Below are 21,869 nucleotides of genomic sequence, written 5' to 3' on the forward strand. Positions count from 1 at the left end.
AGACGAGTCCAATTAACTCTGGCGCAGCAACGACTTGGCTGCACGTCAAAGCCTTTGAGCTTTGCATCCTCCCATGTATACATAAGTATATGTATATATATTATATTATATACCGACCATGCGTTACGTGAACACATACTTTGCTGGGTGTGGAGAAATTCTAGAAGTTCCCTTTCAAAACTACCGTGAAAACTTATATCTAATTTTATAGAGTCTGGAGGGAAAAAAAGGAAGCAATATTCTGCTATAATTTTAATGCGAGCTCTGATAATGCCGGTGTGGTTTTCATAATGATTTTACTTCGAGGTAAAAGATATACATTTTCTAAATCATCGAAAATTCACTTTTTATCGGAATGTATCGAGAATTCATCAGTTTAATTTACTTCTACATGACCGATCAACGCAATTTCTCATCCAGCAACTGGCAGACCGATCGTTCAAAGGAAAACTTTTTAAGAGAAAATAAAATTACTGAACGAAAAGTAAACGATCCCTTTTTTGCGAACCCCGAAATATACCGAGGAAAAAAATAACGAACTAGAATGATAATTCAGTCACTTCTAATCAATCGTTATCTACAAAGAATACGCAAGTGACGTGCAAACAGAACTACGAATTGATCCGATCGAGATATCTCCATTTTTTTGCTTAATCAAATTTATTTCGTGCTGAACAATAGTCGATTTTTGGGCCAAAAGTAAAGTGGTTTGAAAATTGATTGTATTACACTTTTCCAACGTATTTTGACCTCAGGAATCCGAATCTGAAAGAAAAATTGACCTATCTCCAAAATTGACCAAGTAATCGCTTATTTTCAGCTTTTTGGGGTCAAAAATAAAAAATTCATTTTTTAGTCTTTATTAATGTAATTTGAGCTCAGGAATCCGAATCCGGAAGGAAAATTGATCCATCTCAAAAAATGACCGAGTTATCGCCGAATTATCGCATTTTTTGGCATAAATTTGAGGATATCTCGAAGGGAAAAAATCGTAGCTCATTTTGGACAACGGATTCGTGTTTCTGAGGTCAAAATACATAAGAAAAGTGCCATACGATCAATTTTTAAAAATAAAAATTTTTGGTCAAAATTTGAAAAAATCGTAAGGGGTACCCCTTGGAAAAATCTCAAATTTTGACCAAAAATTTTTATTTTTTAAAATTGATCGTATGGCACTTTTCTTATGTATTTTGACCTCAGAAACACGAATCCGTTGTCCAAAATGAGCTACGATTTTTTCCCTTCGAGATATCCTCAAATTTATGCAAAAAAATGCCTAAAAATGGCGATAACTTGATCAATGTTATAGATAGATTAATTTTTCTTCCGGATTCAGATTCCTGAGCTCAAATTACATTAATATAGACTGAAAAATGAATTTTTTATTTTTGACCCCAAAAAGCTGAAAATAGGCGATATCTCTGTCACTTTTGGAGATAGGTCGATTTTTCTTTCAGATTCGGATTCTTGAGGTCAAAATACGTCAGAAAAGTGTATAACAATCAATTTTCAAACTACTTTACTTTTGGCCCAAAAATCGATTTTTTGTTTGCTCAAAAATCGATTTTTTTCTTGGTTTTTCAAGGGTAATCTCACGTATAATCAGCTCAGAAATCGAAATCTGAAAGCCAAAATCATTTACTCATGCAATCGATCAAGTAATCATCAATTATTCGCTATTGGAAGAAGAAAAATTTAGAAATATCGATTGGTTTTAGTCGTAGACCCACTTTGACTCGTCGCAATCCATGCACGGGTCGAAATATTCGAATTTCTCAATTCACCAGCGAACTAGAGTTTAGCTGGAGTCAGGTAGCCACGAGCGAGGGGGTTTGTTGTGAGTCGTCACCTCTGCTCAGCCCTCAAGGTGACGACTCACAACATAGCGCTAGGCTGCTGGCTGCGCTGACTCCAGCAAAGCTCGGGTTTGCTCGTAGACCAAAAAATTCGAATATTTTGACGCAGATATATCCTCAAATTCATGGTAAAAAAATTGAGATGGATCAATTTTTTTTTAGATTCGGATTCCTGAGGTCAAAATACGTAAGAAAATTTTAGTACAATCAATTTTTAAACTACTCGATAAATTAGTCGATAAATTATTTGAAAAAATCAATTCCATCTGCAGATTCAGATTTCAGAGCACAAAAAACCGAACGACATACCAATTATTGAGAAAAAGAGTCTTCAGCCTATGGAAAATCTCAGCCTTCTTTCGTTGAATCCAATCCACACCTTCCAAGTGGCACAGTGAATTACAACACTGCATAATAACTTCAAGAATGAATGTGCTAATATCTATCAGGTATATAAAAGCCAATATATTACTCAATAGGAAATTATACTGAACGCTCTGTCTAGTGTTGCTCTGCTTGTATTCGAAGTGTATGACTGATAGGTAATCCATCTGTAAGCACGTTGCAGTACAACGGCTATACAGACTAATGCCTCTACGTGAAATGTGAACAATATGCTGCGCATAACCAGGATCCGTTACAATTATATTTACTGCGAATTTTACCACTCTAACGATTTCGCACAAACTATAATATTCAAAAGACACGTAATATAAAAATCTTCATTCGGAATCACGTAGAATTTATGAGAAAAAAAATGGAATAAAAAGATCTCGAAATTACTTCCATCGCAAGGATACACATATTACGCTATGTGACAAGAAAAATTCTAAACTGTGGTCAGAATCGTGGCGTGTACAAATTACCTTAATATTTTACAAGTTCTAGGCAAGGAGATAGTGGTTTCGTGCGAATAATTCATCTTACCCCGACGGCTCTCGATCTCCGAAAGGACCTCGGGGCGATCAATCGGGGACTGTTCAGAGAAATGTCAAGTTTACTTCGGTACAAGGAAGCTAGTCTGTTGTATATCCAAAGCGAAACTATTGCGAAATTTTTTCTTCTCTCCCTGTTCTTCTTATGAATAAGTTGCAACAAACGCTTTTCCGTGACCACGCGAGCGTTTGTGAATCTGCACGGAGGGGGTGGATCATTAAATCCATGAATGTCGAACCCGTCTATCTCCACCCCCACCGGCTTTTCCGGCTCGACGAACAAGTATCGCCAGTTGGTTTCAGGTAGCCATACATGTTCAAAACGGACGATGATAATTACTGGCATTTGTGGTGGGATGTGCTTGTCAGCCGGTTACCAGTTTCCAGCTTCGTCAGTTTCCATTCGAACGGTAGCAGCTAGCTGCTAGCTGCTACCGTTCCCGTTGGCGTGGTCCATCACGCCCCACTGACCACTGACCGACTACTACTTCCACTATACTACTACTTCACGTCCTTTTCTCTTCAGCGAATCTCCATTGACTAGAATGAATGGAAAATGTACCATACGTATCACGCCTATTAAATGTACACGTACACATGAATTGATCATCTGAAATAGTGGAGTTGGAAAAATAAAGAGAAGGGATCTATCGCATGAAATCAATCTCATACCTTTCTGCATTCTTATACCGTATCACAATTTTTTCGCTCTGAATTAAAGTACGTCTCGCAATATTCTCCCTTTTTTTTCCCTGTCCCATACATTTCTTTTTCAATTTTTTTTTCATTCAATTTTAAGAACTCGCGACTCGCAAGCTCGCGAAAAACGGTAGAGTCAAATAAATTTTTATGCGGCTTCGGAGTACCCGCAATCGCAGAAATAAACGGTGGCGTACTTTGACACAGCGGTACGTTGAAGGAGTACGAAGAGAGAAAAAATATACCTACATATACCTGTATGTAAATATATAATGTAATGTACAGAATGTTGTTAAGGTATGTAGGTATGTTGTATTATATTATATACCTGGCGAATTCTATCCGAGTGATAAAAGACGGGCTTCTGGCTGCTGCACGATTCAATTAGACCCTTGATTTTCAGAAGCACCTATTTGTATACGTACACACATGGCCAATTTTGTGTATAATATATTAAATAATTCAGCCTGTGACTGTCATTCGACTTATTTATGCACGGTACGGCACACCGTTAATTGTGAATATTATTATATGATATTCTCAAATGAAAGGTCTCAAAGCTTTCGAACGGATTGGTACACTTTCAGATTTTGTGCCTGCGTAGGACATAATTTTTGCTGAGCGTAAGGGTTGTTAGGTACGTGTATAATTTACTTTAGACGACTTGTTTTCTAGCTCTGTATATATACGTATAACAGCATCCGCATTAGGTAGCTTTAGAAGTTATCGCCATATCTAGCTCAGGAGCTAGAAGAGGTCGAGATTTTATCTCAATGAGTTGCCTGGAATCGTTGGAATAATTCCTTAATCTTTGCTGTATACTGCAATTTGGTTTACTTCTTCTTTACTTCTCTGTGTTCCAGCTATTGATAATCGGGGGGTGATTTTCCAGCTGCACCTGAGTTAAAACTACAAGTATAATGTACCGTACAGCGGTAGTAATAGCTACGGGATTGTAAAACTAGATATTCTCGATTCAAAATCCACTTCACGTGGTAGTTCTGAAACTGGATATCTCGGATCTATCCGACCCATTACTGGACATTAGAAACGATTCAAGAAATTTCCAACTATTAGCCGCGAGTTGAGCTGCAATAAAAATCTATGCGGTCGTTTCGGTCGCTCAAATCGCAAAATCTTCAATCCCCGGAATACCCACAGTGTCCTGATCCCGAAATTGAACTATTACAGAAAATTTTTCCGTGAATTGAATGTAAAAAAATTAATATCGAGCTGGGTTTTGTTGTGGGCAAACTCGATTCAAACATTACAATGGAACAATAATAAAATTATTGCAATACGTGAAAATCTATCGCATTTATTCGCGATCTATTAATTTCATTACTATTTGCCGAGTTAATCTTACAGTTTGTCTGGACTAGCCGCATACAAAAACCAACATGGTATGGGTCTCAATATCCAAAGAGATCTCCTGCTACTGTATAGTTGAGCAGATGATAGACCGCATTTACTGCAATTTGTTATAAGTCAATTATCGGCGCCGCAAAAAATTTCGAAAAGTTTGTTTCGTGCTTTTTGTAAGCGATACAATGGAGAATTGCTTATCCACGTTGGATTAAAGAGGTTGCGGTATTGCGGTGGAAAAGGTGCGCGGATGCAGCTGCGGAGGAGCGGAGATCTCAAGTTTTCTCAAACTACAAACTTTGAAGAGTTTCCCTGTGCCCCGCTGCAACTTGTCGTAGCAAATTGCACCCTTGGTGCAGGTACCCATACACAGATATATACGTATAACTGTGCCAGTTGTCACTTGGAGAAAACTTGGGATTTATTAACTTTTCCTGCTTGAAGAATCGCAAGACTTCTTGCACTTTTCTCGTAGTCTTGTTTTGCCGTATTGCCCTGAACAACATTATTGAAAACGTAAAGCTCTGTATTATTCGTACCCCATTCCCTTGCCCCGATATTCAGTCATCAGGTCGGTTGGGGATCTTGTATCTCAAGAAATATAGAAACGAAAAAATTTATGTATGCACAAACACAATTTATTTGATTGTCATAATAAGTTACAAACATTGTCGTTATTAAATTTTACTGTTCTTTTTAATTGTCGTTTTCCTTTTCTTTTTTGATATGATGAGAATCTGGATTGGTCACCGTGGCTACAAGTGTCTCCAGGTAGTTCGACTCCAAGTTGTACGACATGAGAATCATAGTCACGTATTTTGAAGCGCGTTCGGTGTTTAGTAGGAACCTGATTCGAGGCTCGGAGATGCTCAATCTGTAATCATAAAATCGGAAAAAAAAAACCACAACTGAAAAAATCTCAATTTTTGGAAAGGGTTTTTGGGTATATGCGAAATGTGGAATAATGTTTACAATTTTATAAAAACAAGGCTCAAGAGGTTCCACTCTGCAGGCTTTGGATTTACGTTGCTAGCCGACAGTGAAAATGTATTTACGAGAGCTTTCACAGCTTTACCGCATCCGTTGCTGCTGATACATTCGTGAACCACGAAATCCCCGCCAGCTAAGGTCCGCATCATTTCAGGCAAACTAGAAAGTTTCATGAGTTCATAGGTAATGTTCGTATTTTCCGAAATAAGTACACACATAAATATGATGCATTACACTTTGTTGAGCTTTTCTAAAATTATACGGCGTCTCAGAGATTTGGGATCTCGTTCACCAAGAGTAGGTAAATAGGTAGCAGAATCGTCCGCTTGCTGGGCAGCAGCTTCGTTCGTTCCCGATGCTACCGTTTCTATTGAGGTGCGTCCTTCAAAGAATGCCTTTACCTTTGATGAAAAGAACTAATTGCTCAGCTCTGGGGTCGGTTGAAAAATTAATTGAAATTCCATAAAGGTACCTTGATTTCCAGTTTTTTCCCTTCTTCTTTGAGAATCTCGTAATTCGGAAGCGGCTTGAGATCTGACTCACTCTTCTCCTCATCCTCTTCACTGTCAGGATCTATTTGCAGCGAATTTATTTTTTGGCCTAGCTGGATATATTTTTTCTGCAATTCGTCGCCAGCAAATTCCCTGGACATTTCGTCAATTTTTTGTTTTTTAATAGCCGTATCTCCTAATAACAGAACTAAAGAGTCCAGGGTGATCCATTCTCGCAGATAATATTCAATTCGTTCCACCAACCAATTCGGGTCAAAGTTCTTCTTGATTTCGTGTTTTTTTCCTAGTTGATTTCGCGGTTTATTTTGATATGGAACGGTTTCAGGAATATTTTTTAGCAATTTCATATCACGTTCAATAACTAAGCCATCATTTTTATCCTTTTCATCTGTAGATTCTGGCTTAACTACTGTTGAAATTAATTCGTCAGAGTCTATGGCTGGTGTAATTGTACTTTCTTTATATTTTCCGAGCTCCGTTTCAGGAATACTGTTGTCTAAGTCTTCTTGCTTTGCATCCTTGGTTATATCATTATTTGATGCAAGTGTGTGGTCTTTAGAGTTCTTGGATAATCTATTAGGATCAAGGATGATATTTTCTCTGCCCAGATCTATTTCATCACCGGGTATAGAATTCTGAGCTAATCTGGAAACAGAAAGTAGCTGGAAGACAGGCTTGTCCTTGGGATCTCTGAGCCACAGGGGGCTGGTGAGAAGTTGTTCGGAAATATAATTTCCAGCTCCATAACAGTTGTTACTGCAGAAATTCTTTCTTCTGCTGACATCGTATACTTTGTTGCTCTTGGTGGATATGTGATATCGCTGAGTTATATTTGCCTTTAATTGATTGTCACAGAGAGGATAGCCACATCGCTTTACTATCGCTCTTTCTTCAACAACATCATCCATATGATCTCGATTAATGTGCGCCAGCTATTAAAAAAACACATTGGACAAAATTATCGAGCTGTGACCAGAAGCTATTGGGTGAAGGTATTGATTATAGTATAACAACTTGAGTTAATTACGTTCTCTAACAGCCAAGCCTGGTCAACTTCGGGTTCAATTAGACGTTCCACAATCACCAAAGCTCTAGCATTGCACTGCCTCTTTTTTGCCAAGGCTAACTGCAGCTGTTCCTTGCTAGAATTTTAATATTTTTAGTATAAGTGCCAATCAAACCTAATTTATAAATATTTACCTCATTTTTTTCTTCATTTTACTAGCGTCTTGACGCTGCTTCGGTATAGACGTCATCTTTGAACTGGCAGATTAACAATTTTTTGGGAGGTGTATATCTTGTGCATCTGTCAAAACAAAGAGGTTTCTTCTAAGGTTAGGTGCATACGTTCGTGCACAGATTTCGTTTCACTTCAGCTTCAGTCAACGACTGAACAGAAGAGGTTAAAGGTCGGGTGTATTGAATTAAGTTGGATCTCTCTCGTGATCTGAAACCGATTCGTAGAAATTCAGTCAAAGAATGAGTGAAACATCAAGGCGTCGAACCAGAACCTATTGTAAAGGGTTTCATCCCAGTACCTCGTGGACTGAAGATGAAAAGCTGGTGTTGTTGGATAGCCTAAAGAAGTATGGTCATACAAACATTGCCTCTATCGCCAGCACCTTACCAACAAAATCTCTCGCCGCGGTCAGATCAATGATAAATGTTACTATGCAAAGTGTACGGCGTGATATGCAGCAAATTAATAAATCACCCATAGATCAGTGGCTGGACAAAACTTGCATGGATGACACAAACCAGGTCATTTCCAAGGCTTTACTTTATATATCAATGTTTGGAAACCATCCATGTCCCAAAGATGCAGATGGCTTCAATTTCAGGTAGAACAAAACTATTCTAATAGGGTAACATAGTTCATCCTGTTCAAATATGCCAGGGTTTTATTTCATTACTGTTTGCTTCGTATTCTCAGAGATGCCTACAATTTTTTATATCGCATGACGTGTGGTGATGCCGTTGTTACCCTTCCTCCAGCTACGCGGAAAAGAATCTATGCTATCATATCTAAAGTCGTTAGTAAATTGAGATTGAGACCTACCCGAAAACTATTGCAATCTATTAATCATCGGCAGCAGCATTTTAACAGCCATAAAGTCTCTGGTCGCACAAATGTAAGTTGATAATAATACTAATAGTGTGTTCAGAATATCAATTTTTGTTTTGCTTTATTAGAAGTTTCAAACCAATTCTATTTATCCAGAGCACTAAAACAAGAGTGGGCCCCTGCAAATTACTCGATGACTTAAATGTATTTATGGTACCGCATGAACAACTTTTCATGGAGCCTCTGGATTCGACGAATCAAGAGTGATGTCTATCTCCTCCAGGAACAAATTCTATGCACATATAGGTAATAATTATAATGGCAATTGCTTGGTCAACTTAGATATTTTTATTTTGCATTGGTCAAATAATTGGATTATAGAGTGTAATACCTCACATGCGATACTCATCATTCTAGATACCCTAATTAACTGTAAATAATTACGCTCGTACCACATAGTTTCTATGTGGCAATAATTGTTTGAATATAAAATATCGTACCGTTGTTTGTAATAATTCCGGTATTGTTTTAATATACCATCATGTGTCAAGTAATAAACGAAATACAAGGGATACATAATATAAAGAAAAATGAAATCAATAGAAATGTATAATTCTTACGTAGCCTGCCAAATACGTGTATACTAGGCCTAGTGTATACATATATTTATAGTATATCGATCAATCGATTACACACGATTACCACTTACCAGTTACAATTAATCAGATTTGGAAGTTTGATTCATCACCTCCACATCACAATAGACTAACAGCCGTTAGCGGTATGACAACGAGAGTGTGGCCATAAATATATTCGGGCCTGATAACATCACGAATTTTATTTTTGGCTTCACAAACTCACTTGTAATGTTCCAATATCGCGTTAGAATTTCAGCTAAGGAAAGTCATACCTAAATAACGTTCAATGGTTAATCTTTTAATATATCCCATGCATCTTCTTCTAGTTTCGAATTCCAATCTGCCGGCTTGTTGCTACTTCCTTCTTCAAAGTCAATTAAAGATGCTTCCTTATTCTGTGTCTTCTTGTTCGTTCGGGTAGGAATAGATTTTGATTGACTACTTTCATGAGAATCATTTGATAATTTCGGGCTCGAACTATTTCCCCAGGATTCCCAATCCTTCCCGCTAAAATTTTTTCCTCCAGATGAACTGCTCCTATAATAGCGATCAGTTATTACTACCTAATATATGCTTGACTTTGACTGAGCTGAAGTGTAGATAATCCGAATAGACCTACTTCGTCATTTGCCCAGATACCAGTGACGATTTTTCATTGGAAGACATGCCACTAGAATGATGACTCTGTGAAGTATTAGTCGTCTGGTACTGATCATTAAAATCGAATTGCTGTTGCTGCTCTGATGAATTCGTTCCACTAATATCCCCCCAACCTCGTCTTCCTAGATCGCTAACCTGAACAAATGCAAAGTAATTATTATGATGCAGGAGCGTATTTTATGACCATAGTTGGAATAAGCAATACTGTTCAAAAGAAAATATAACTTGGAGTTAAAACGGAAAGTTGCCTCGCAAATTGAACAATCTATAATTCTACCTTGGCAGCTAAATTATTAACTTGTGCGCCTACATCCTCCAGTATGGTGCCATCGCGAACCTGATGTCAACAAAAAATAAATCAAACTAAAGTGGGAATTAGAAATAAATTGGGTCGGTTTGCTAGAATCATTAGAAATCAAACAAATCATAAATAAAAAATCAAACAGACATTCGAGATCAGGCACATCATTCATATTTTCTGAGGTATCTTCTTTCCTGTGGGATAAAATAACATTAGATACCTTTTGACTGGCTAATCCTCCTATCTTGATTGCATTTTCAGTTGCTTTGTTTGCTATTTTCACTGCTGATGATGACATTATGGACCAACCCTGTGAAGAAGATGAAGATATTCCATATGGAAGTCAATTGTTGGATTATCAAAGACATCACACATATATTAGAAAAGTGCAGGCATGCTAATATTTCTTACACTAGCAAGAGATGAGACTGCTGTATCAAAAAATTCTTGTGATGAGCTTCTGGGTGGTGCATCCATTTGATAACCAAAACCCCCATACTTTCCCCCTTGGTTGGGTGGTATGTTTCTGAATGCAACAATCTGATTAATATATACCATGGGAGCAAATAAACATTGAAATAATTTTACTTGCTGACTTCATGAAATTTTAGGTGATACCTACTCTGGTCTAGATGCATTTTCATCCTGCTTTCGGGCAAAAAAAGACTCTGTTTGACTTTTGAACCCAGCAGAATTAATATTCTGGTAAGACATGGAGTCTTGAGTATTATGAGACGTTGGTTCGTACTTGTTACTATCTTGGTAAGATGAATTTGACAATCTGTTAGCAGGAGATGAACTGGGTGACCATGCTTGCCCGCGTGCCAGAGTTGCTATCTGAATATAATAAGCTAGGAGGTATTACCATGATCAGTAATTGTCATTGAGCCATTGCTGAAGTACCTTATCTCTGTACAAAGCTGCAGCGGTAGTATTGTATCGTTGTTGAATGCTCATGGAATCATCCCAATCTGCACAAGAGTCAAAAAACTCGCGTGCCTTTCTGTTACCACCAACTTTCATCTTCTCTAGTTCTGAATCTTTCCATTTATCCATCGAGACCGAACGAACAAATGACAAGTGAACGCCAAGACCCCTATGTTTTCCTGAACACTCGAGGCAGATCCATATACCATATGTGACGGACACCCACTGGGGGTTGTGTGTACCGCACTCAAAACATTTCTGTAATTTATTTGAGAAGAGTATCACACCGGAGTCACATTAACATAACGTTGGTTCTGCAGTAAAAATTTACTAACGTTATTCTCATCACGAGGTTTTAATTCACCAAGTAATCTTCTGGTACGAGGACTCGCCATATCCCTTAAAACCTGTGACTATCTCTACGACGTTTGATTCTCCACGAATCGTTTCTTCTTCGTTTTTTTCAACAAGTACTGAATTTCTTCGAATCCTAGTTTTACAATTAACGATTCGATAAACGATATTTTACTGAAGGGTTAGCTTCCAACACGTCAATTTCCACTTGCCACCATGGCACACTACTACAATATCACTGAATCTCTGAACACTGCTTTACAATGCATACTACTACTATCGAGACCACTGGGAATTCTGTACTATGCTACCATCTAGTGAGCAAAGTAACTTTGATCGTAATTTAATTCGTCCAAAATGAAACGATAGTAGGTACAACGAATTCAACTATGACTACCGCGATATTATGAAAATTTTAATTTATTATCTACAGCGAATATCCATACTTGCATACATCTAAATTTTCTGATTCACATACTCACAGGATATTTTTTTCTTCCTACGTCGATTTTGTCAAAAATACACCATATATACCTGGGTTGTACATAGCTATGTAGATATTACCTTTACATACATCCCTACTCGTCATATACCTATAAATTTGATAACGTACCTACCCCCAGAATTTTTCCTTTTTTCTGACGTCGATTTTGTCAAAAATACACCATATATACCTGGGTTGTACATAGCTATGTAGATATTACCTTTACATACATCCCTGCTCATCATATACCTATAGATTTAATAACGTACCTACTCCCAGAATTTTTCCTTTTTTCTGACGTCGATTTTGTCAAAAATACACCATATATACCTCAGTTATACATAGCTATGTAGATATTACCTTTACATACATCCCTGCTCATCATATACCTATAGATTTAATAACGTACCTACTCCCAGAATTTTTCCTTTTTTCTGACGTCGATTTTGTCAAAAATACACCATATATACCTCAGTTGTACATGGCTATGTAGATATTACCTTTACATACATCCTTCTCATCATATACCTATAGATTCAGTAACGTCCATACTCCCAAAATTTTTTCGTTTTTTTTACGTCAAAATTACACCCTATGTAAATGAGTTTTACATAGTTATTTACATATATACTCGACATACATAGACATACTCATCATCTAATCATAGATTAAAAAATGTACATACCCCTAGAATTTTTTTCGAATTTTTTACGTCAATTTTGGCAAAACTTCACCCTATGTAGAGTTTTACATAGTTATTTACATATATACTTGGCATACATAGACATACTCATCATGTACTCATAGATTAAAAAATGTACATACTCCCAGAATTTTTTTCGGATTTTTTACGTCAATTTTGACAAAGATACACCCCATATATGGATTAATTCGAATAAACCGTGAGGTGATTGAACTTCCTGACCTACCTCAATACACCGACTGTTGACCCACTACTAAGGAATGTCTGGTCCCCCTTTCTTCGCCCTCTTACTACGGATTTTCGTAGTAAGCGCTGATTGGCTGCTGATTCCTATTCATAAATGAACTTGGATGCAGGGTATTTTATGATGGAAAGAAATAGAGCAAGTATACGAATTCGGGCGAAAATGGTCAACTTCAAACGCTTGTAACTTCCTGAAAAATGCACTTAGCCAAACGAAATTGGAACCAAATTAAAGCTTAAATCTTCTACTTTCAGATGCATTCAATTAAAAAAATCTATCTCTTTTTTCCTCACCAGTGCAACGCTTTGAAGCAGGTGATGCGCGTACTCATTTTTTGCGAAAGAAATTCAACGCAACTCATTTTTGTTTGGCGAAGCCGGGCCCGTTTTATCCGCATAGAACGTAATGCAATAAATTCACTGACTTACCAATATTGGAATGAAACGAATACACATATAACCTCTTTTCTCAACCGTCAGGAAATTCACAAATGCCCCAACTGATAGATTGATGCGCACGTCCACGACAGCCGACAAGATATCGTGAAATATCTGTGACAATTAATGTATTTCGATGAATTGCATCGGTAGTATTTCATCAAAAAATGGAAGGTATAACAAGTAGCAGGAGGTGAAGAAGACCAGCTCAGTAATTTCACGATTGTAGTTTATTTTCGCAGTACTTTATAACATATCATTGATTACGGGCATGTGACATAAGGTTGGTGAATGCTTATTGATGTTAAAGCACCTATATTTTACGTCTCAGTTACCAACCTTACGTGACATATCACCGTTTATTTTTGATTTTTTTTTCTCGTTACCTTACGATTAAGTCAACTTATTCATATATGTATCGCGTTATTTCAACTTAATATACACAAACAACACAATAAATATATATTCATGTTTAAATTCATATGTATATATAATATAATTCTTATAATTATCATCGCAAGCTTATGAATAATTAGGAAGTTTTTCAATTGTATATTAAATTATACACTAATACACCTATTGCCTAGAAATAGATAAATTAGGGTTCATCGCTCACCGCGACACTGATATTTTCGAATGACAATTTCGCGCGATTGTTCATTTGTGCTTCATTTTTCTTCGGTAATAAATATATCTCGTTAATATATTCAACAAATTCATCTATTCAGTCACGAAGATATATAAATGTCCCGCATTTATCGTTGCCGCTGATCATCCGATTATTTACACATATATAATTACATAACAGAACATCGTAATGATCTGAATCATTACTTAAAAACTTCGTATGCGGCAATAAATAAATTGCGAAAATCATAATCTGTATCAATTATTCAATTCATTCCTTTCCTAAATTTTCAGGTAGGTATGGTCCGTTTAAAAAAAAAAATATACAATATATTTACATTCTTATGCCACGTGCAGTATTGTCGTCGAAGTTAAAAATTTTCGACGCTCGCTTAGCTTAATTAACGTTGGAATAGACAAAGTGTCGTTACTTGAATAATTGATTGGCGTAATGCCATATGCGGAAGAAATACTCATCCTTTCTAAGCAGACGTCCTCTGGCGTAAGAATGTATATCGGCGTCCATATTGTTATCTCTTAACCAGGAGCTCGTATTGTCCGTACTGTAACTGAGCGATGCTGTTTCACCTCTTTCAGTTGCTTCCGCAACCGGTTCGATGAAGGATAATTCTGTTGTCGATGAAAAAGGAGGTGAATGAAAATTGTTAATTATGAACCGTGTTTTTCCAACGCGTATAAATGATATCCATGATAAAATAATTACCCGACGCCGGAAGAACTTTGAACGGTTCTTCAAATTCCAAAGGTTCGCTTAGGCCAACTTCGTTCCTTGCAAATATCCTCATTAGGTATTCGTGGTTTTCCTGAAGATCTTTTATCGTAAGTTTTTGGATATCCGCGTTGACCCTTCCTACCTCCATCCACATCGTCTTCTTGATATCCCTGATCGCAATTTTGTATCCTTCCAAAGGCGCACCTCCGTCGGATTCGGGTCTACCCCATTCAACGACGATCGTATTTCCAGCCACTTGCCTGATCTCGAGGGGCGCGGTTGGCGGCGATGGTACAGCTAAAATTTCAAAACGAATTTAATAAACCGTCGTTGATCAACGGATAATATACCCTGTAGTTACACTACACTTACTCGCGTGGGTCTTCAACGTAACGGCTTCAGAAGTGGCCGGTGTGCTCAGCCCTATGCTATTTTCAGCAAAAACTCTGAACATGAACTCGCTCTCCTTCAAATTTTCGATGCAATGTTGATGCGTCGTTGCGTCGAGGGTAACAATTTTGCTCCATTTTCCTGCACCTTTGCCGCTCGACGCTCGTTTCTCAACGACGTATCCTATGTGCGGATAATAAAAGCAGAATATTACATTGCTTCCATAATGCATAAATATTCTTTGTACGATAATATTATAGATATTTTACCCGTGAGTTCGGTTCCTCCGGTGCTAGCTGGTGGTGACCAAGTCAACGTAGCGCTCCTGCTAGTTATTCCCGTGACTTGTAAATTCAGAGGACATGACGGCGGTGCTAAAAAATTATTAGATATTTATTCACTGCACTGCCAACTCTCATATTCATGTGACATAGTATTTTTTATACTTCTGGCTGAAATTCAACTTCAAATTATTTATTTGCAAATAAAACGCATGCATCGGCTATGGTTTATTTTTTTTGATTTTTTCTTCGATTTATGCGAATATAAAACTTACTTCTACTCATGGAAACCTTGCTCATTGGAAATAGGCCGAGCAAAGCGTACAGTGTACTTTCAGTGAACCTAGTCACATCTGCGTGTGCATAGGAATCAGAAAAGCGGAGCATTAATAAGCAAAAGCATTAATTATAGTATAAAATAATTGCGTATGTTTTAGAAAGCGATTAGCGGTTTTTTGGCTCATTGTCAGTCAAATGAGTTTTTAAAATTCTATAAAAAAATGAATATCTAATATCCATGGTGTACTCACTTATGCGTTTACCAGCTGTGATGGGTTCTTCCGATAGATAAGCCGGTCCATTTCCCATGCTATTTCTCGCGGTTATTCTAAAGTTATACGATACGTCGGTCTTCAAGTCGGAAATGATAGCATTCGTCGTGTCTCCCTTCGTACTGCAGATCTGTGGAAAATAAATCATCGGTCGACAAAGATTTTTATTTATTATAAAACAGGCGTTACAAATAGTTTTCTTGGTTTTCTTTCCACCCACCTTTTGCCACGCTTTTTTCGATACTTCCTTCATCTCTACGATGTACTCGAGTATCGGTGAACCTCCATCGTTCTCCGGTGTTTGCCATTTTATGGTGAACGAAGTCTTCGTCATGCCTGAAACATCGAGTGGTCCTCGCGGTGGGCCTGGTTTCTCTGCGTGGATGTGATCAATCGTCATTTTGTTTGTAGAAAATTAAGAGATTGAAAAATTTGGAATTTCAAAATCGACAAACTCACCGAACGATGGTCTGATCTTTATCGGCGCCGATTCCAATGGTTCCGACGAACCAACGGGATTCTTAGCAACGACTCTGAACATATACTCCGAATCTTGTTGCAATTTTTGTATGCAATAACTCTCCGCGTCTTTGTCCACGTCGGCTACTTTCATCCACACCATTTTTTCGGGCTCACATTTTTCGATCGTGTATTTACTGAGCTCCAGACCTCCGTCGTCAACGGGAGGCTTCCACTCTATCGTAATTTGATCTTGTCTGATGTCTCGCATGACCATTGGTCCTTGTGGCTTGCACGGTTTGTCTGAATTCCATTGAAAATCGTGTTATTGGGAAGGAAAGTTTGATGGGATCAACGATATATTTACCTATCACTCTCAGGTACATCTCGACCGACGTACTGCCGGCCTCATTAATCGCGGTGACGGTGTAGGTTCCGGTATCTTCTCGCACGACCGAATATATCGTGATCGAGGATTCCGCATCTTCGTTGTAAATTGATACTTGTTGTTCGGTAATAGTTTTACCATTTTTGGTCCACGTTAACTGCGGTTGCGGCAGTCCCGTGGCCTTGACATTTATCTTCCACTGACTCGTTACCCTGAGTTGCTGTGTGGCCAAGGTTTCGTCGAAACTGATCTTCGGTGGCTCCTGGATCTTGAGATCGCATGATGTTTCCGCTGTTCCCGCGTCATTTTTAGCTTTCACTGTAAATGTTGCGCCGGAAGTTTCCGTTGTCTCAACGATGGTATATTTTGCCACCCGATTTTCGTAGGTGATTTTGTTGTTTTTGAATGGTCTTTGATTTTTCAACCTGGAAAGGGAAATTGTCGATTATTGTTCTGCCTTTTAAAGAATGGAGAAAAAACGCGTTCGTTCAAGAATTTCAAAATACCATGTGATCTCAGGTGCTGGAATTCCTCCTATGACACAGGATAAGGATACCGTTTGTCCAAGTCCAGTGGTGATATCGTTCAGCGGTTCTAAAATTACCGGAGGCTCGGCAGCGATCGGTTTAGCGATTTTCAGGTACCTTGTGTTGTGGGAAGGTGGGCTAGGGCCGACAGAATTTACAGCTGTAACACGGAACATGTAATCCGTATTCTTAGTGAGCTTGGTGATCTTGTGCGTGGTCTCCGTGATCTTCTCCGTAGGTCGGATCCACCTGTAAAAAAAAGATGTCGGTGTGAGGCTGCGTTTCGTCCTGCGATTCATTAATTTTGTCGAATCGATATCAATTCACTCACGAGAAATCATCCCGGTCATGGTATTCGATGATGTATTCCGTGATTGGAGTGTTTCCATCGAACTCGGGTGCTTTCCAGTGAAGAGTAATGCTGTCGTCGGTCACTTCCAACAGTTCTGGAATTCCTGGAGTGCTTGGTACCTCTGAAAATACGCGAATATATTTTTTATCGTCGCATCGGTTCTATACAACGCATAATTATTTTGCAAATTCAAACGAAACTCAAACTCACGCATGATAATGAGGCGAATGTCGGTGCTCGCCTCTCCGCAGTTGTTCGTCAATTTCAATGTGTAATCACCCGCAGCGTCGTCTTCTTGTACTTTCTTTATAGTGAGCGTCGCCGATTCTTCGTCGATTGATGGAACGGTTCGTTTTGTCTTTGGAACAACTTTGCCATTCACGGACCATTCCATAGTCGGCTTTGGTATTGCTGTGAATTTCACCGTGATGTCGACATCGTCGTCTTTCTTCACTCGATATTCCTTCGGGGAGTCGACGCTGATCTTTGGCGGGGTTTCTACGACTGAAATCCACATTTCAGTCAATACAATTCCAGACAGAAATAGCTTTTCCATTTTTTTCAATAAACGACACTCACCTTCCACCTTCATTTTCGATGATGTCTTCATGTTCATAGCAACGGCACTGTATTCCATGGTGTCATCTACGGTGCATTTCTTTACGATCAATTTCTTCAAGTTTCCATCGTCGATAATTGTGTACTTGGGCGATTCCTCGATTTCCTTTCCCTTTCTATAGGTCAAAGATAATTTTAGCCACCTCAAAATCAGTAATCATCAATGATAATTAATTAAAAATTAACGATATATTACCTGAACCATTTCACCGGTACATCTGGTCGCGATAATTCGATAACGAATACTGCATCGGTGTTCAACGGTACCAGAGTGACTTCTGGTAATCTGGTGATGAAATCGACGCCCGGTTCCTCGACCGTTAATCTGGCCTTTGATGTCTGCTCACCGACTTGACAAGAATATTCTCCCGCGTCGGTTAGCTCTGATTTGTAAATCTTCAATTTTTGCCTCTTGCCGTCGATGGAGAGCTGGACGTGTTCTGAGAATTGTAGTTCTTGATCGTCTTTGAACCAACGAACCAAAGCGTCTCCTTTAGTTAGTTCAATTTCGAACATCGCCTTCTCTCCCTTAGCTATCGTTACGTCTTGCATTTTGGTGATGATTTCCGGTGGTAATTCTGAAAATTATCAATCGATTATAATTATTGAAAATTGAATTTTATGCAAGAGGGAGAGTTTCAGATTTTCAAATTCCGTGTCTTACCGACGACGGTAACTTCAGCTGTGCATTCTTGATCCAGCAACGAACAGGTGTATTCCCCTTCATCGTGGACCGATGCACTTCTGATGAGTAATTTTCTCACAGTCCCGTCTTTGACAAACTCCAATTTTTCTTTTTTCGGTTTAAGAGGTTCTCCGTCCTTATGCCAACTAACGTCAGCAGTCTGAGATGTTATTTCGACTTCCAGAATCGCAACGTCACGTTCCTTTACTTCGAAATCTTGCAGTTTTCTTACAAACTCTGGCTTTGTGGCTAATAAAATTGAAAAAAAGCCACTTATTATATCTGCGATCGCAAAATTTGTACAATCGTGTTTCAAATATCATACCTCTTATCTCAACCGTGCTGGATGTGCTCTGTTTTTTCACGGTGCATTTATAAACTCCATCGTCGTAGGTACTGGTCTTTTTGATAACCAGCCTGTGAGTACGTCCTTCCTGAATTACTTCCCTATGATCCATTCCGCTGATTTCCTTCTCGTCGTGCCACCAAGTTGTCGAAACGGTATGAGAAGTTTCACAAGTCAATTCAAGGGGCTTGTACTCATCGACTCGAACAAATTCTTCAAGATTTTTAGTAAAGACGACTTTGTCAACGTCAACCGTAATTTTAGCTCCATGCGATGCTTTGCCAACTGGATTGCTGGCGATGCACTTGTAATCTCCAGAGTCAACTTCTGAATCTGCATTCCTTATTTCAAGGGTGATGTTCATACCGTCGTAGGTTTCCTTGACGTTTGATGACGGTTCCAAGGGTTTGTTATTGCTGAACCATAAGAAGTGACCATTATTTCGGATATCAGTTGAAGATATTGTTCAAATTTCAGGATTGTTATGTACACTTACCGCAACCATGTGATTTCCGGTACCGGGTTTCCGGTGACCTTGGCTGTTAATTTTACCGAGCCCTTTTCAGGTACGGTTTGTTCTTGGAACCGTTCCGTGAACAATGGTGGTTCCGGAGCACCGCTTGGAGTTTCTGTAATTAATTGCCCCGAAATAAGATTCAGTTATTTCCAAACCCGTGCTGCAGCAGCTCAAAAAACACAATCAAACGACAGTAGCGAGTGAAAGCATATCATACCCTTGTACGATAAATGTTGCTCTTTCTCATTTTGTTGTTGCGGGATCATTTCTGGGACAGGCGTGGGTTTCAGATCTGCAGAGCTTAGAGTTGCTGTAATGTTAGCTAAGCATTTTATGCGCAAACAGATTTTTATTTCTGCATTTTCTTTTTTATTTTTTAATGCGTGAGAAGGTTCTTTTTCTTTTTTTTTTTCATTAGGAATAAAGCGGGTGTGTAAAAAGCCACGGTCAGACGATTCTACTAATCACATGCAACGGCGTGACGTCATTGCCTTTAACAAAATCTATTTTATTTTACCTTCGACTATGAGAGTCGCTCGGGTTTCGGCTTTGCCTTTTTCGTTAGTGGCAACGACCGAATATTCTCCAGTGTCAGATACAACTGGCTGAATCAATGTAAGGGTGTTGTTATCACCGTCCCGTTTCGGGGACGCTCCCTTCAACGGCTTTCCATCCTTAAACCAGGTGATTTCTGGCATCGGAGTACCGATGATTTGTGTTGACAATACCACCGTCTCACCCTCACGAATTACGTAGGGTTTCAATGGTTCCAGAATTTCTGGTGGTTCTTTTCCGCCCGTTCGTACCTGTACCGAAATTTTTTTTCGTAACAAATTTGAGGATTAGGTAAAAATTGTAGACATTTGATGGATATGCCCTACCTTCAGAGGTATTTCGATGGTAGCTTCACCCTCTCTGTTTTTAGCGACGATCTTATAACGTCCTTCTTGAGTTTTCTTCACCTTGGTGATCTTCATGACACTGCAGTACATATGCATGTCGCTTTCCGTTACGACGATTACATTTTCTCTGGACGTTATCTGCGTTCCTTCGTAATACCAAGTGATATCTGGTTCTGGAACGGCTACGAGGCGGCATTCAAGAATTACATCCTCGTCGACGTTGACGCATTTCGCTTTCGGTTTTCGAGAGAAGGTCGGCGGGATTCCTTCCAAAATGTCCGCAAGCGATGATTCCCTAAAAATAATCGATCGCAATGAGCCAAACGAAATTCAATAATAATTCTTACGAATCAAAGAAAAATAAATTCTATCGATACCTTGAGAGACTCTTTCTCGAAAGTCCCGTCATGTCTGAGCCGTGATCAGACAGAGGTGCTTCGACCGTTAGTTCGGTAGTACTCGATGCGAATCCTGCTGCATTTTTGGCGACGCAAGTAAAGGTTCCTGCATCTTCGGGGAAAACTTCACGAATTATCAGGGTCGCGACATTGTCGTCGTCGTAATAAATCTGGAAGTCTGGTGATGGTTTTATTATCGCTGTTTGACGGAACCATGTGATTTGTGGTCGAGGTTTACCCTCCACTTGACATTCGAATTGAACGGTGTAACCATCTGGTGTATGTTTTGGTTGCAATTTTTCTACGAACCGTGGAGCCGATGCTTTCTCTCCGGGACCAGGTTCTGGAATAATATCATTTCTATTATGCGAATTCTATTCGAAAAGAATTTCTTCAACTCACTTTCAAACACGGGTAACTTGTCGATTTTCTCGTGTAGCTTTTTCTGAAGATAAATCGTATAGTGCGGTCTGTCCAAGAGATATTGAGCTGGTACCCAGCCCTTTTCTTCGGTCAAATGTTTCTTGACAAACCACCAGTCAGAATTCGTATGCTCTGAGGATCAACGATTAATTATTATCGGATGTTCTACTAACAAGAAAATGAGGGTGTATGTAAATAATTTTACCAATAATGTAAACTTTTTCTCCTTCGACCAAATTGATGGCTTCGTCGGTCTCCGCAACGTATGAGCATATCGAGAACATCATGTCACCATCGCGAACAACGTATTCTGATTCATCTAAAGGGTCAATAAAATATGATTCAAAACGAATGTTCAATGTGTTGAATTATTTTACAACTCACCTTCTTCCGATATGTCCCCTTCTTTGGTAATGCTGAGCGTTGCTTCTTCTGTGAACAATTAATGCACCATAACGTATTCATAATAGACTGATTCGAGGCAAAAAAATTCCAGAATAAC

The 21,869-nt window shown here is 38.7% G+C and overlaps 4 protein-coding genes and 1 long non-coding RNA gene across 10 annotated transcripts in view; 2 read left to right on the plus strand and 3 right to left on the minus strand.

Annotated features, from left to right (window-relative positions):
- Positions 1-5,471: 5,471 nt before the first annotated feature.
- LOC105688159 (putative RNA polymerase II subunit B1 CTD phosphatase RPAP2) lies at positions 5,472-7,753 on the minus strand. Of its 2 annotated transcripts, XM_012404253.4 has the most exons (6): positions 7,558-7,753; positions 7,385-7,499; positions 6,318-7,289; positions 6,080-6,246; positions 5,828-6,004; positions 5,472-5,729 (listed from the first exon to the last, which is right to left on the minus strand). In XM_012404253.4, the coding sequence occupies exons 1-6, from the start codon at positions 7,611-7,613 to the stop codon at positions 5,552-5,554; spliced, it is 1,665 nt and encodes a 554-aa protein (XP_012259676.2). In that variant the 5' UTR covers positions 7,614-7,753; the 3' UTR covers positions 5,472-5,551. The 2 variants fall into 2 exon arrangements, with proteins under 2 accessions (XP_012259676.2, XP_048515739.1); XM_048659782.1 differs by lacking the exons at positions 5,828-6,004; positions 6,080-6,246.
- Positions 7,686-10,608, plus strand: LOC105688161. Its single transcript, XM_020853534.3, has 4 exons — positions 7,686-8,198; positions 8,291-8,489; positions 8,579-8,728; positions 10,283-10,608. Exons 1-3 carry the CDS (start codon positions 7,837-7,839, stop codon positions 8,687-8,689), a joined length of 672 nt encoding a protein of 223 aa, XP_020709193.2. The 5' UTR covers positions 7,686-7,836; the 3' UTR covers positions 8,690-8,728; positions 10,283-10,608.
- Positions 8,748-11,550, minus strand: LOC105688160 (ADP-ribosylation factor GTPase-activating protein 1). 3 transcript variants are annotated; one of them, XM_048659783.1, is made up of 9 exons: positions 11,284-11,549; positions 10,925-11,206; positions 10,644-10,858; positions 10,433-10,547; positions 10,242-10,331; positions 9,998-10,057; positions 9,680-9,855; positions 9,333-9,597; positions 8,748-9,241 (listed from the first exon to the last, which is right to left on the minus strand). In XM_048659783.1, exons 1-8 carry the CDS (start codon positions 11,341-11,343, stop codon positions 9,351-9,353), a joined length of 1,245 nt encoding a protein of 414 aa, XP_048515740.1. In that variant the 5' UTR covers positions 11,344-11,549; the 3' UTR covers positions 8,748-9,241; positions 9,333-9,350. The 3 variants fall into 3 exon arrangements, with proteins under 3 accessions (XP_048515740.1, XP_012259677.2, XP_012259679.2); XM_012404254.3 differs by having other exon boundaries at positions 8,748-9,597; positions 11,284-11,548; XM_012404256.3 differs by lacking the exon at positions 9,998-10,057 and having other exon boundaries at positions 8,748-9,597; positions 11,284-11,550.
- An 863-nt stretch (positions 11,551-12,413) lies between these two features.
- On the plus strand, positions 12,414-14,067 carry LOC125502092. The gene is made up of 2 exons (XR_007279931.1): positions 12,414-13,135; positions 13,213-14,067. It is a non-coding gene; the product is annotated as an uncharacterized LOC125502092 (long non-coding RNA).
- LOC105687949 (titin) overlaps positions 13,383-21,869 on the minus strand; it is a 61,000-nt gene continuing 52,513 nt past the window's right edge. For all 3 annotated transcript variants that reach the window (XM_048659763.1, XM_048659764.1, XM_048659762.1), the window contains 22 exons: positions 21,752-21,799; positions 21,573-21,686; positions 21,347-21,499; positions 20,924-21,287; positions 20,526-20,841; positions 20,162-20,450; positions 19,624-19,756; positions 19,107-19,543; positions 18,761-19,030; positions 18,293-18,674; positions 18,058-18,212; positions 17,689-17,982; positions 17,458-17,599; positions 17,106-17,375; positions 16,579-17,024; positions 16,212-16,514; positions 15,973-16,127; positions 15,732-15,882; positions 15,190-15,294; positions 14,903-15,103; positions 14,522-14,827; positions 13,383-14,427 (listed from right to left, as the gene is read on the minus strand). In XM_048659763.1, the coding sequence (XP_048515720.1) occupies positions 14,225-14,427; positions 14,522-14,827; positions 14,903-15,103; positions 15,190-15,294; positions 15,732-15,882; positions 15,973-16,127; positions 16,212-16,514; positions 16,579-17,024; positions 17,106-17,375; positions 17,458-17,599; positions 17,689-17,982; positions 18,058-18,212; positions 18,293-18,674; positions 18,761-19,030; positions 19,107-19,543; positions 19,624-19,756; positions 20,162-20,450; positions 20,526-20,841; positions 20,924-21,287; positions 21,347-21,499; positions 21,573-21,686; positions 21,752-21,799 (5,237 nt within the window). In that variant the 3' untranslated portion in view covers positions 13,383-14,224. The remainder of the gene's footprint in view (positions 14,428-14,521; positions 14,828-14,902; positions 15,104-15,189; positions 15,295-15,731; positions 15,883-15,972; positions 16,128-16,211; positions 16,515-16,578; positions 17,025-17,105; positions 17,376-17,457; positions 17,600-17,688; positions 17,983-18,057; positions 18,213-18,292; positions 18,675-18,760; positions 19,031-19,106; positions 19,544-19,623; positions 19,757-20,161; positions 20,451-20,525; positions 20,842-20,923; positions 21,288-21,346; positions 21,500-21,572; positions 21,687-21,751; positions 21,800-21,869) is intronic.

This window comes from Athalia rosae, chromosome 8, assembly GCF_917208135.1.
Source record: "Athalia rosae chromosome 8, iyAthRosa1.1, whole genome shotgun sequence".
Taxonomy (NCBI): Eukaryota; Metazoa; Arthropoda; class Insecta; order Hymenoptera; family Athaliidae; genus Athalia; species Athalia rosae.

What these genes read in the sequence shown, in the direction of transcription:
- LOC105688159 (XM_012404253.4), bottom strand. Translation starts at nt 7,613, where the DNA reads ATGACGTCTATACCGAAGCAGCGTCAAGACGCTAGTAAAATGAAGAAA. An exon ending in GGAAAAAACTGGAAATCAAG is followed by an intron (nt 6,247 to 6,317) that starts GTACCTTTATGG and finishes TTTTCATCAAAG; the next exon opens with GTAAAGGCATTCTTTGAAGG. An exon ending in AGCCTTGTTTTTATAAAATT is followed by an intron (nt 5,730 to 5,827) that starts GTAAACATTATT and finishes TTATGATTACAG; the next exon opens with ATTGAGCATCTCCGAGCCTC.
- LOC105688161 (XM_020853534.3), top strand. Translation starts at nt 7,837, where the DNA reads ATGAGTGAAACATCAAGGCGTCGAACCAGAACCTATTGTAAAGGGTTT. An exon ending in GCAGATGGCTTCAATTTCAG is followed by an intron (nt 8,199 to 8,290) that starts GTAGAACAAAAC and finishes TCGTATTCTCAG; the next exon opens with AGATGCCTACAATTTTTTAT. An exon ending in AAGTCTCTGGTCGCACAAAT is followed by an intron (nt 8,490 to 8,578) that starts GTAAGTTGATAA and finishes CTATTTATCCAG; the next exon opens with AGCACTAAAACAAGAGTGGG.
- LOC105688160 (XM_048659783.1), bottom strand. Translation starts at nt 11,343, where the DNA reads ATGGCGAGTCCTCGTACCAGAAGATTACTTGGTGAATTAAAACCTCGT. An exon ending in GAGGATTAGCCAGTCAAAAG is followed by an intron (nt 10,058 to 10,241) that starts GTATCTAATGTT and finishes TGTTGACATCAG; the next exon opens with GTTCGCGATGGCACCATACT. An exon ending in GTATCTGGGCAAATGACGAA is followed by an intron (nt 9,598 to 9,679) that starts GTAGGTCTATTC and finishes TCGCTATTATAG; the next exon opens with GAGCAGTTCATCTGGAGGAA.